This window comes from Morone saxatilis, unplaced genomic scaffold (assembly GCF_004916995.1).
Source record: "Morone saxatilis isolate NCDOM2014 unplaced genomic scaffold, NCSU_SB_2.0 Contig12, whole genome shotgun sequence".
NCBI lineage: Eukaryota > Metazoa > Chordata > Actinopteri > Moronidae > Morone > Morone saxatilis.
Window position 1 is genome coordinate 20,331,732 of NW_023339674.1, and position 13,243 is coordinate 20,344,974.

The 13,243-nt window shown below is 44.2% G+C and overlaps 1 protein-coding gene and 1 long non-coding RNA gene across 2 annotated transcripts in view; both read right to left on the reverse strand.

The window, feature by feature from the left end:
* Positions 1 to 4,522, reverse strand: part of LOC118321438 — a 5,426-nt gene extending 904 nt beyond the window's left edge. The window contains exons 1-6 of the mRNA XM_035652754.1: positions 4,459 to 4,522; positions 3,993 to 4,188; positions 1,149 to 1,314; positions 685 to 880; positions 464 to 608; positions 162 to 382 (exon numbers count right to left, since the gene is read on the reverse strand). Coding sequence (XP_035508647.1) covers positions 162 to 382; positions 464 to 608; positions 685 to 880; positions 1,149 to 1,314; positions 3,993 to 4,188; positions 4,459 to 4,522 — 988 coding nt within the window. The remainder of the gene's footprint in view (positions 1 to 161; positions 383 to 463; positions 609 to 684; positions 881 to 1,148; positions 1,315 to 3,992; positions 4,189 to 4,458) is intronic.
* Positions 4,523 to 4,816: 294 nt separating this feature from the next.
* Positions 4,817 to 10,908, reverse strand: LOC118321589. The gene is made up of 4 exons (XR_004796410.1): positions 10,794 to 10,908; positions 6,293 to 6,372; positions 5,212 to 5,299; positions 4,817 to 4,956 (listed from the first exon to the last, which is right to left on the reverse strand). It is a non-coding gene; the product is annotated as an uncharacterized LOC118321589 (long non-coding RNA).
* Between the last annotated feature and the right edge of the window lie 2,335 nt (positions 10,909 to 13,243).

Here is a 13,243-nt window from a genome sequence, read left to right on the forward strand (position 1 = left end):
ATTTGGTGATATTAAGTCATTATTTGGTGATATTAAGTAATTATTTGTGACATTAAGTCATTATTTGATGATATTAAGTCATTATTTGGGGATGGTAAAGTCCTCGACGACAATAAAACTAAATATTTTTATTACATTAAGAGAAAAACTTTCTCTCTCACCGCCTGGCTGAAGACGGCGTGGCGTCTCTGGACGATGTGTGCGGGTCCCTGAGCGACGGTCGTGGCCAACGCCCCCTGCAGGACCACGAAGGTCATGGCGGCTCGGGCCTTCCCCACTGCCTCGCGCACGCAATCCCTGAGAGTGACCACCAGAGGGAGCAGCTGCTCCTGCCAGGAGGACGCAGAGGAGACGGAGGACGCAGAGGAGACGGAGGACGACGCTGGAGGAGACAGACGAGTTCAGGACTCAAGTTTCAGCTGTTTTGTGATAAATAAACCAAAGTTTTGTGTTTGCGTCCCACCGCTGTTCTGAGAGTTCGTGTCCCCGCCGGCTTCCTGTTGCTCTGATGATGTCAGTTCCTGTGGGCGGTCCTCGCGGCCCTGCAGCCGGTCGCCCATGGCGATGATGCAGTTGAGGCTCATGGCGACGTTCGCCCACGCTCTGTCCTACACAAACACACACACACTTATAAAAAACTGAGTCCAGAACCATCATGAACAAATTCAGATCTCGTGAACGCACTCCAACTTGCCCATTCCTCCTCGTCGTACTCCGAGTCCCGCCGGCGAGCGTCCGGTCCCTCCTGGCTGTCTGCCACGATGTCACAGATCAGCCCGTTGCTGTGGACGTGGCTGCTGCCGACTGAGCTCTGGTAGTGGATCGCCAGCAGGGCGCTCTTCACCAGCTCGTCTTTGAGCGCGTGAACAAACTGCTCCGTCTGAGCGAGAAGGAAAGGAAGGAGTCAAGAGTTTATCTAATTTCTGTCTCTTCAAAATATGTTTCCTGAGTTTTTCTTCCCTCCTCACTCGTCAGGAGTTTTCTGGACAGTACAGGACAACACATAGACCTAGTTTGCACATTTCCCCAGTTTTTCAAAGCTTTTATTGTGAAACATTTGCAGGAGCGAGTTGTGGAAAAGCAGCTAAGCCACCTAGTGGTAACATCTGGTATTACTGCTCCTGGTCCGGTATGTTTTTAATCCCCACCTGCTGAATCAGGCCGTCCAGGACCTGCTGCAGCCGGGCGGCGTTCAGCTCCAGAGAGACGGACAGCAGCTCCTCAGCGTGCCCAAAGACCAGAGGCTGCAGCCGGGCGACGCTGGCCAGCAGCTCCCTCGCTCTGGAGCTCTCGTCCGGGGAGTAAGAGATGGAGCTGGACAGAGAGAGAAAGAGAGAGGGAGTGAAGTGCAACCATACCAGTCCCTGAGTGAAGCTTCCTACCTGAACTGAAAGTGATCTGAAGCACGAAGGCGACACCTACTGGACTATTTTGGGCCTACACACACTCCTACAGTGTGTTTTAGCTCATTTACAGATCATGTACACTTTCCAAACATTTATGGTTGTTTTTGGCCCATTGGTTTCTATTAATTTCTTATAAAACATCAAACATCCATAAGAACACACTGAAATAGCTGCATATGAGAGATTTTGTAGCAGAATATATTACATTTTGATATGTTTTTAGATCCCTAACATTAAGAATAATTATCTATAGTTCTGTTATTAAAACCAAACTTCATCCATGGAGAGAAGTGCTGGTTTTCCTAAAAAAAAGAGCGATATATTCCCCCATTACGTCATTATTTTGTGATATTAAGTCATTATTTTGTGATATATTCCCAGAAAGTAATACACTGCAGTCCTCTGATGCAGTACAGTAATAAATGGAAAGCAACATTCTGCCTTGGAACAGCTGAAAATACGATCATCACAAACTCTAAAGCTGTACGGCACACATCTGAAAATGAACCTTACGAAAGCACCGGTGTGGAGCTTTAAATGACGTCAGCGCAGGTTTAAAGAAGCTTTAACGAAACAATGAAATGAATCCAATCACGACACAAAGGTGAGTTCACCTGCTCGAACCCAGATTAAAGCAAATATACACGTTTAATCTTAATGTTTGATACTTTTTAGGCCATAAAAACACTATTAGAATACAGTGTCACTGATTGATTGTCACATTTAAAGAGTACAGGGGTGTTTCAGTGTCACATTATTTGTATTATATAAGTTTCCAGGTGTTTTTCTTGACAATACAGGACAACACTTAGTTACAAACAGTCAGAAAAACCATACAGCTGATAAATAACAGTTCAAATCAAGTAGAATTTAAACTATTTTACAGAAAATTCATCTTCTAGAAAGTTAAAATGTTAATTACACGTACAATTAATTATTTGTTAATCTCTGTTCGTATTTTTATCAACTACAGCAACAAGAAATGTGATGCTTTTTGCATGTAAATATGGGGGAAAAAAATACACACCTAAATTTACGTAAACCTGCGGGGCTCATGTTTCCGAAATTTACAGGACAACGTAGATTATTTCCAGCATTATTTGGTCATTTGTAAATCAATTTCCAGGTTCTGCAGGACACGGTATTCTGATGATAATGGGGAGTAAAATAAAACATTATATGGGAATATTATAAGGATATTACCATCTATGAAATCTAAGAAACACTCTGAGGGCTTCACACTCTCCCTTTCCCACCTTACAGCTGCTGTACCTCGACCGAAGCTCTCAATGTGCTAATCCACAATGCAGCGCCACTAATCCCCGACAGAGCGGAGATTATAGAGATTAAACCGCCCGCAACAATATCAGGAGAAACACACACACACACACACACACACACACACACACACACACACACACACACACACACACCTTGTCTCTGTGGTTGTTTGCGTTTGCTCAGCACGCGCGCCTCAAGTCCTCCGTGTTTAAATGAGCTGGTGGTGATCACGGCGGATGCGACCGAACGTGTATACCTCGTACCACACACCTAGGAGAAGGAGAAGAGAGAGAGAGAGAAGAGACGGAGAGAGAGGGAGGAGAGGAGAGATGAGGGAGATGAGAGAGGACTATTAAAATGTATGAGAGGGAACGAGTGAGGACAAGGGTGGCGAGTAGAATAAGACAAGGAGGAGAAAGGGAAGAGAGGAGAGCGCGCGCGCTCTGGATCAGTACCTCCATCTCTGCAGAGTGCAGGTTAGTCGGGGGACGGAACTGAAGCATGGTTTGTCCACTTACTGGAGCTACGACTTGAAACAGGACGAGGGAGCTTCGGAGACGGAAACATTGCGAGGATAAAACATAGAACATTAAAATTACATTATTATTTATTTTAAAAACACATTATTTTACATCTTTCTAAATGTTTACAGAAAGGAAGAACTTCGCCTGGAGTCTCCTGCGGGTTTAAGGAAAGCGTCACTGAGATGGTATTACCGCTAGTTAGAGGCCCTGTGACCTTTGTACGAACCAGGCTTTTCTGGACTTTTACTTTTCTCTTCAGGTTCTGGTGGTACCACTTTGGCAACAAAAGCAATGTCTCTTTGTATGTGAAAACCCATATAATAGATGTCAACCATAAATATTGTCAACCTCTGTTCAGTGTAAAAAGTAAAAAACCAAGAAGCAAAAAGAAAAAGTTTGGATTAGAGCTGTTGTTTGTTATTGTTGTGTTGGCGTATAAATAACGAATATCATATATTTACATGATAAAGCGAACAATATAACAATATTGTGCTAAGCAGTCAACAACAATCATACAGACATTATGTTTTATATTAATTGTTCTAATCTAATCTACCAAATGTTACTTTTATGGGTAGTTTACTTTGTATTTTTTAACAGTAGTGGTGTTGTTTTATTTATGACTTTTTGGTCACTTTTTGCATTTATTTTTTCTATCTACACTTTGGGGTCGATGTTTTCTTTGAAGGAAAAACCGATAAAGTGGAGAGAGGAGCGAGGCGCGCGAGAGAGGACGCGAACGCGAGCGAGAACAGTAAACAGACTGTAATTGTTATATAACGCAGCAGCGGGAGGAGGTCGTGGGGAGTCGAACCGCCGATCCTGTTCACCTGGAGAGCTTTCTCGAACCTCGTGCGAGGCGTCTCCTCCTGATACGCAAGCTCTTAATTCAGGTTGCTGCCAGTGGTTGACGACGTCGTTGGCGGAGCCCGGTCCCAGTGGGGTGAAAGCGTCGTCCGACGCGCGGGGCTGGTCACCTGCGTGAGGCGCGTGAGGAAGACAGTAGCATACGGATCTATACTAAGTATGATACCCGAATATATAACTGAATAACGTGAATAAGTGAGTAGTTTTTTATTATTATTATTGTGGAGTGTTATGGGTATGGTGATTGGTGAGTGCGAGGGTGGTGGGAGTGGGTTGCGTGAAGATGTTAGGAGTGTAGTCGGTTGTGTGGTGAGTAGGCGAAGAGACTGAGAAAACAAGTGATTGTGCTGACAGCGGAGAGGAGGAGGAGGTGGGTGTACTGTACCTGGGGTAGATCGGCGTGCCGTGGCCACATGCCGAGTTGGGTGAGAGCAGAGTGAGCATGTGATGGGGTGGACCTACAGGAGCGAGCGAGCGAGCGCGACAGAGCGACGTACGACGGGACGAGCAGCGATCGGGCAGAGACGCGAGCGGAGCGAGCGAGCGACGAGAAGGTGAACGGGCCGTGTCGTTCTGAAGGCCGCGCAGTGTCGCGTGCGTGAGGAAGAGAGAGAGAGCGGCGCGCGGAGCAGTGCGTCCCGGACCTATGTCAGCAGCCTTTGAGCGCGGCGCGCGAGAGAGCCTGGAGCACGCGAGAGGCCTGAGCACACAGACACTGCGGCACGCACACACACACACACAGGAAGGAAAGGTCATATAAGGGCACAACATCCTTCAACAAAAACTGTTTACTGTGTTTGTGTCTCACCTGCTCTCATCATCGGACTGTTTTCTTTGTCGTGGACCGAAGTGTGAAGACTGTCGCACAGCGCGGGACACTGAGGAAGAGGAGGAGGAAAAGGAGGAGGAGGAGGAGGAGGAGAGACGGCATTAAAAGGAGGTGAAATGGACGGGAAAATACTCATTTGCTTCTCTCTCTTCTCACCCGAGCTGCCGCAGGTTGATTAAAGCCGACCGACTAAACCTGAAACCGACTAAACCCGCAGAGCTAAAGTGTCAAACAGTCAGAGAGAGTGGAAGGCTGAAGAGAAAGTAAAGAGGAGCAGCACTTTATTCTCTCTCTCCTCCTCTACCTTGTGTCCAGGAGGCGTCTCGCTCTCTCCCTCCATCTGCAGACGGGACACCTTCACCTCCCCGACCTCGTTCACTCCGTCCATCGTCCTGATTGAAAGACAGCGAGAGGAAGGAAAGACTTAATGTTTGGAAACACAAATATTAGTGAGTGCTAAAGAAGATGTTTTACCTTCAGCAGGACAATCAAATCTCTCCTGTCGTTAAGGTAATTCATTAATCTGATAACCCTTCACGTCCTCTCCCCGTCCACCTCATCAGGGTCGTAAACATACTGTTACATATCTGGAAAAACTACATTCATATGAACCATTCACACAGACAAAAGAGCTAATAAAACATAACCAGCAACACAAAGCGAAGTGAAAACAAAACAAAAACAAGAGTCTGATATCTTACTTATACGATCGATCAAAGATCAAAGCTAATGAGCGACAGAAACTACGAGGAAGACGAGGCTAACTCTCCTCTCTAACTGGAAACTACATCACGTAGCAGCATGAAGCTCTGTAGCTCTGCCAACCTGCGCCGGGCAATAACCAGACACACCTGGCTGCAACATGCCAGCACAGACACACCTACAGTACACATATGCCTCTCTCTCTCTCCCTCCCACTCTCTCTCTACGTCTCTCGCTCTTTCTCCCACCTCACTTCAGCCCTCTCTTTCCAACTCTTTCTTGCTCTCGTCCTATCACCTTCTCTGAATCATGATGCAGAAACAGAAAGAGATTTTCTGCTTCAGATTGAGGTGGAGCCACGCACTCCCCTCCCTCCTCCTCTCACTTCCTCATCTGGCCACAGGTATCCAAGCAACGACCAATCAGAAGCCCCTCCCAACAGCTCAGCGAGGTGGTTAAAGGTCCTTAAAGTGAGACTGCAGAGGCGCATCAAAGGACGGATTTATGGAGGTTTATGAACAGGTTGAGGGAGAGTTTAGTGTGTTAGTGTTTAGGAGCTGCTGGGAATAAAGCTGAAGCTGAAGGATGTAAGATGTTAATAAACTTTAAGGTTTAAGAGATTTTAAAGGATCTTATCGTCGTTCAGGACAGGGTTTGAGAAGTGAAACAGGAAGTGTGTTTACCTGAGGCTCAGGGAGACGTGAGGCTCCTTGGACCGGAGCAGATCTCTGATGGAGAAGGAGGTGAAACCCAGAAAGCTCCTCTAAAGACAGACAGAGAGTGAGAGTGAGACAGAGAGTGAGACAGGGAGGTTTTAATGGTCTGTTTCTGTGTTTTACTGAAGTAATTCAGTTTATATCCAGTTGAACTGTCCCCAGGGCGGCTCTGGTCTCTGTCTCTGCTATTGGGTCCACATTTCCAGTTTTTTGCAGTTAGAGCAGAAGAAACAAACATATTAATAATAAATAGAGCTGTACAATTAATAGAAATATTATCGTGCAACATGCAAAAACGCAGAAACTGCAGTTTTTTTAATATAAATATAATTAAAATGTGCCACAAAGCAGCATTTTGATTAAGAAATTTAGGTTTGTGGAGATGTCTTCGCCTAGAAAACATGTTTGTGTGGTGCGGACCCCAAAAAATGTGCCTTTATGATGATTTTAATCGTTTTTTTCAGTTAAAATTTAAATTTCTGATGCAAAAATTTGCATATCTGTCAAAATAATCGCAGTATGATGTTTTTTTACTGTATCTTTCAGCCCTAATGATACATTACTTGTGTGTGATATTTGCATTCACACCCAAATTAAACTTCAGAGAGAGAAAAGCTGAATGTCTTTCTGAAGGTTTAATATGTTCATGTTTTATACTGACTGGTTTTGGTTCGGGGTTTTGGCTAAGAGACTCAGTTCGGGGCAAAAATAAAGTCCCTTTCCTTTCGTACATAAAGGGGTCACACAGTCTAAATGTCCTGTAACATTAATTAATAAAAGGCCCATTCTGCCTGCCGCAAGCAGACACACACACACACCCATCGGCACCGGGTCACCGCCGGGTACCAAAAGGTCTCCACAGCGATGGCATTAAAATCACTCTGTTGCTATGACGATAATCAGAAGCTCAGAGGATTATCCTGACGAGTGAAAAGCACTCAAATCACCCAGAACACCGACAGAAAGCATCAAACTCACATCAAACTCGTTTATTTCTTTAATTCATTTAGTGTAGATTCATTCTCCCGTTCTGCTCCTCAGGTGAAACTGACGGAGGGTTTTGAGGCGTCAGATGAATATTTAAGAGCATTTAAGGTAAAATGTTGAGCGCCGACTGATGATGCGTTCAATGAAGTCCATGAACTGAGGGTTGCAGCTTCTTTAATGTGAATATTTACTGGTTTTCTTCATCTATTGCGAGAGGAAACTGAAGCTGTCTGAGGGAATAAGTGACAGATGATGAAGATAACTGCAGTTAGTTGTAACCACGTGATGATAAAGTTATGATAAATATACATTAAAAGGTGACAACAGGAGAACAGAACAACTTAAACAACCTGGAAATAATCCAAGTACAGAGTGTCCTGTTACAACTTAGATTATTTCCAGGATATTTTTATTCATTTTAATCAGTTTTCCAGGTGTTTCCATGACTGCAAACTAGTCTCTAAATATCCTGGTTTTCCAGGGACGTGTGGGATTATCTGGGAGTTTGATTGAAGAATACAGGTCAACAAGCGGTGGTCAGCGAGTTTTCTGCTTTTTTTCACAACAACCAATGATACCAATTAGGGCTCTGTTCCATTTCGTGTAGCAGCCTATCTTACCCGACTCTGTTTAACCTGAATTAAACAGCTGCTGTGAGAAAGTCTACTGACTACAGCGTTCCTCTAACTGTAATATTAAAATAAAATTTCCAGTTTTCTCCAGGGCAGAAACAAGATTATTTCCAGCCACTATTTGTTCATTTTAATCAATTTCCAGGTTTTCCAGGACGTGTGGGAACCGTGTTTGTCCAATCAGGAGAGAGAACTCAGACAGATTTCACTTACAGCAGCTTTAAATATGAACAGTGCAGCTTTAACTACCTACAGCAAGTTGATTCAGAACAGAAATTAAGTGAAAAATGACTCACTTTCTTTATTTTTATTGAACAGTTAATTATTATATTGATTGTTTTGTTCGACCAACAGTCCAAAAAACACAGGTATTCCATTTCTAATCATATAAAACAAAGAAAAACAGCAGAAAATCCTCATAACCGAGGAGCTGGAAACAGAGAATGTAATTGATTAATTAACTGTTTAAACTCTACAACAAGTCAAACAGATAAAGTGAAACCACTTTACAGTTAAACTACTTTCATTATCACTTCCTTTTGTCTTTTTTAATCCATCAATCAGTTTATAAATTGTTCATAGTGTCCCTGAACTTAACGTTGCCTCAAATTCCCTCTTTTGTCCGAATGAGCAACTTTTTTTAGGCATTTTGTTTAATTAATTATTGGGATTAATCTGCGATCAATTAATAAAACCAACCATTTCAGCCTCTAATGCACACACTGAATAAACCAGAAGCACCATCAGACGGAAAGAAGGAAACAAACAAACAGGAAACTGAGATGTTAACACACACACACACACACACACTTCCTCATTGGCGCACACACACACGCACACACACCAAGCTAATCTGTCTCACTGAGTTCTTGGGCAGAACAAGAGGCTTTTAAGATTACAAGCTAATCCCCATCAAACTCACACACACAGACACACACACTAACAAACAAACGTTTCTCTATCTCTCTCTCTGTGTGTGTGTGTTTGTGTGCACTTCCCTACCTGTCCAGCAGAGGAGATGTTCTCTCCTGGTGGACAGAAACATTTGGTGCACGCCATCGTCACTCTCTGCATGCCCGGAAATATAAACAACCAAAAAAAACGCAAGAAAAAACCAACAAGAAACAACACGACCTCTTCCTTCCTGTTAACTTCCTCTTCCTCTGTCTTCCTGTTTTCTCACATCTGCTGCAGACTTTAACAACCCGCCGACGTTCAACTCTCTGCTGCCAGAGCTAATCCTACAAAATAACATTAAAACAGGCTCTTTCTTGTTCTTATGCAGCAAGTTAAGAGTTAAAGTCAGTTAATTATAGTGAGAAACAAACACAAACATAATAAAACAGACCAAAGCTAGTAAGATAGTGTACAATCAAAGATGTTTATTAAGCTATTAAAGAGCTTTAAACGCTCTAAGATGCTTTATCATCTTCTTTATTTAAATTATCTCACTTTCTCTCATTAAAACCAAAAGAAATCGAGTTTTGAGAATCAGTCTTCAGTGTTTCTCCAATCTGCTGTTGACCTCTGACCTCTGACCTCCTCTCACTGCTGCCTGCTTTGCAGTAAAAATGGCGCCTAAATTCTGGAAAAGAGGAGAACGAATAAAGCTGCGTAATTTCCCGTACGGACACAAAATCTGTACTTTTTTTTGAGGAATATAATATTTCCGAAGTTCTCAAATTCAGACACAAGCTGCCGAACGAGAACTTGAACTATAAAACATCTTAAAACTGGCAAAAGTTTTCATCAAAGAACAACTGAACAGTGTTTTTGTAAACAACAAGAGGTAATCCGAGCACTTACAGTAGCTGCGGAGTAACACAACAACCTCCAGCAATGAATGGGATACCTAACTTCCAATTTCCCACCTGCACCTGAATGCACCACTGAAGTTAAAGCCTGCTGCACTGCTGAATGAAAGAGATGGGGAAGTGAAATCTGCTGCAGCTAAAAGACGATTTCTCCTCGTTCTCCTCCTGCCGCATCACGATGGATTTACAGACGGAAAAATAAAACGCAAATAAAATAAAAGAGAGACGATGAAGACGAAGAAGAAGAGGAAGATAAGCGAGTATAAAGAGGAGGATTCCGGACAAAATAATCCATCAGTCGTCTTAAAATCCTGCTTCGGTCGTCTCCTCTTTCTGTCTGAGGGGACTAACACACACCGGCTGAGTATCTCTCTGCTCCCTCCATCACCTCCTCCTCCTCCTCCTCCTCCTCCTCCTCCTCTTTCGTCATGGCCGACAGGATTAAAACCCCTTCGGCATTATGGGAAATATGCAGATTAACGAAGCTCCCGGCGGGTCAACCGGGGTCGAGTTTTTACAGAAAGGAAAGAGAGGAAATAACAGAAATATTGATTTATCTAAAATCTCACTTTCTGTGTGTGTGTGTGTGTGTGTGTGTACATGTGAGAGTGTGTGTGTGTGTGTGTGTGTATGTGAGAGTGTGTGTGTTTGGTGTGTGTGTGTGTGTGTGTGTTGTGTGTGTGTGGTGTGTGTGTGTGTGTGTGTGTGTGTGGTGAGAGAGAGAGGTGAGAGAGAGAGAGAGAGGAGAGAGAGAAGAGAGAGAGAGAGAGAGAGAGACCGAGAGAGGAGAGAGAGAGAGAAGAGAGAGAGAGAGAGTGTGTGTGTGTGTGTGTGTGTGTGTGTGTGTTGTGTGTGTGTGTGTTGCGTGTTGAGAGAGGGTGTGTGTGTGTTGAAGCTAGCACCACTGGGGGTATTACACATGTACACAGCCATTGGCGGCTAATCCTCTTGCACACATTTTCAGACACAGCAGACACCACACAGACACACACACACAGACACACACAGACACACACACCAGACACACACACTCACTGTTGCAGGCTCCTCCCTGCGTGGTAAACGGTGACTTTGATCATGCTGTGATGGTAGAGAGGGTAGTCTTCACGAAACACACTGATGTTACAAACACACCGTCATCCCGTCCCTGAAACACACACACACAGCACAGCACACACCACTATATATACAGTGTATTTGTGTATTTTGTGCATATATGTGTGTGTGTGTGTTGTGTGTACGGTACCTGCACTACCTCAGCGCTGGCAGTACTTCCTGACTGTGTGAGTGTGTGTGTCAATCACAGAAAGTTGACCTGATCCTGCTGCCACGGCACCACCACCTACAGCGAGCGAAGAGGAGAGAGTGTGAGAGAGAGAGAGACGGAGAGAGAGAAAGAGACAGAGAGAGAGACAGAAAGAAGAGAGAGCCGAGAGAGAGAGAGACAGGAGAGAGAGACGTGAAAAAGAGAAGAAGAGAGAGAGACAGAGAGACGAGAAAGAGACAGAAGCGAGAGAGAGCGAGAGAGGCCGTAGCTTTCATTGGTGACTTAACGGATTGAACAGGGGTCGGAGGTGTTTTGCTTCAACCTCCGCAGGTGTCACGCAGCAACTTCCTACAGTGTATCAGCAACTTCCTACAGGGTGTCATGCAGCAACTTCCCACGACGAGGGGGTCTCAGTCTGACAGACCACTTCCCTTATCTTTTTCATGACGAGACTTGCGTGGTCCCTCTTTCGCTTGGGCGTATCACCTGCCGATTAAGCCATTGCCTATCGCCCATGAACTGTCCACTTCGCCCTGTATTGTGAAGCGAAGTCTCCATGGGAGCCTCAGGCTTAAGGTGTTGGGAAACTATGTTGCCGAGGTCTATGCAGCGTGTTGCTTTGACCGCTTCCGACGGAGTTGATTATCTCGTCGGGGGTCATTTCTTCTGTGACCATCTTTATACCTCTCATTTAATGATATGAGCTTCTAATTATCGCATCGGCCTTCTCCATCAGCTCACCCGCAGAAGACCTTTCTTCTGGGGGCATTTGGAATCACGCTTAATTTTGCCATTAGGCCAAGAAGTGACCCCATCGCAAAACGCTGAGCATAGAATGCTTTTAGTTTGGCCTCCACTGTTTTCCAGTAGGAGGTCTTTTCTGATACAGCCAGAGATTCCGCAGTGTACCTTCTGAGCTATTCAAACTCCTCGATTGTCTCCCTGACAATCGCAGAGGCCAACTCATCTGCATCCTGGGAGGATTCAAACTGAAACATCTCGACTTCTTCCTCCGAAATGTGGACATTGTAATCAATTGCATTGATTTTCTGGCCCTCTCATGCACGATCATTCTCACCGGCCTCGATTGTTTTGTCCACGAAGCTCGTTCCCGACTCTGTTCCTGTCCACACCGAGAAGAAAAAGGGGGCGTGCCATGACTCCTCCGTTTCAATCAGTGCAATGTCCTCCACTGGCAAATTTTCCATCGTTAAGATGTCTCGCAGCCTCCGTTGTGAGGCTTTGCTGACTTTCCTTAATGCACACTTTTTAAAGATTTGGCTGTATGTCGGACCATTGTCTGTAGTCTCACGATGAAGGAATGAGAGACCAGAGTCTCCCCTCATTGACTTCACCACTTTCAGAGCTTTTGGAGGCTATTCACTCTCTCTGTGACCTCTCTAACCACAGCGTCCATTAGCTTCGCCGCCTTCGGAAACTGATGTCTGGACACCGATGGCCTCGGATAAGGCCAGAGAGATGGAGTCCCCCACACAACTGCGGACATCATCTTCAGATACCCTGCTCTTCTGTGATCGGTCTGATCCAGAAGAGCTTTGGACTATGGGATAGCTATGCTCATCGTGGTCTAAACACGTCATACATGTGGATGAATATCGTATTAACGATACCACCACATGTTAGTAATAATCTCTTCGGTTTTCATATTGATGAACGGATTTCAGAAGCGACAATCTGTGTTGTCAGCTTCTCCAGCACTGTGTGACGTGTGCGCGAAGACCTCCGTTTCTTGATCCATCTTGTCTTTGTTAATATCCTTGATCCAAAGTCCTGAAGAATCTCTGTTGTCTTGTGTTCGAAGTAAATCTGAACTGAACCAGGTTGATTTCGATCCTATAATTGTTTTCAGACGGAATGTTCGCCTTTGTATCAAAGCAACATTCTATTAGCTTTGATCTTTGAATGACATCATTACACCGATGACATCGCAGCGAAAGATTAAGGAATAAAAAAACACAACATTCCGACAAAAAAATATTAAAATAAACAAACTCGCTAAAACTTAATTGATTTAGTCATACACTAAACTATTTGAAATGCTGATTCATAATTAAATGAATAACTACAACAACTACTGTTAATAGCTCGTAATTGAAGGATTTGGAATTCTGCATAAACAAGGCTGGTAATGTAACTCAGTTACATGAAATCTATTACCCCAAACCTGCTTATGTTGATTGAGGACCAGTTGATTGCT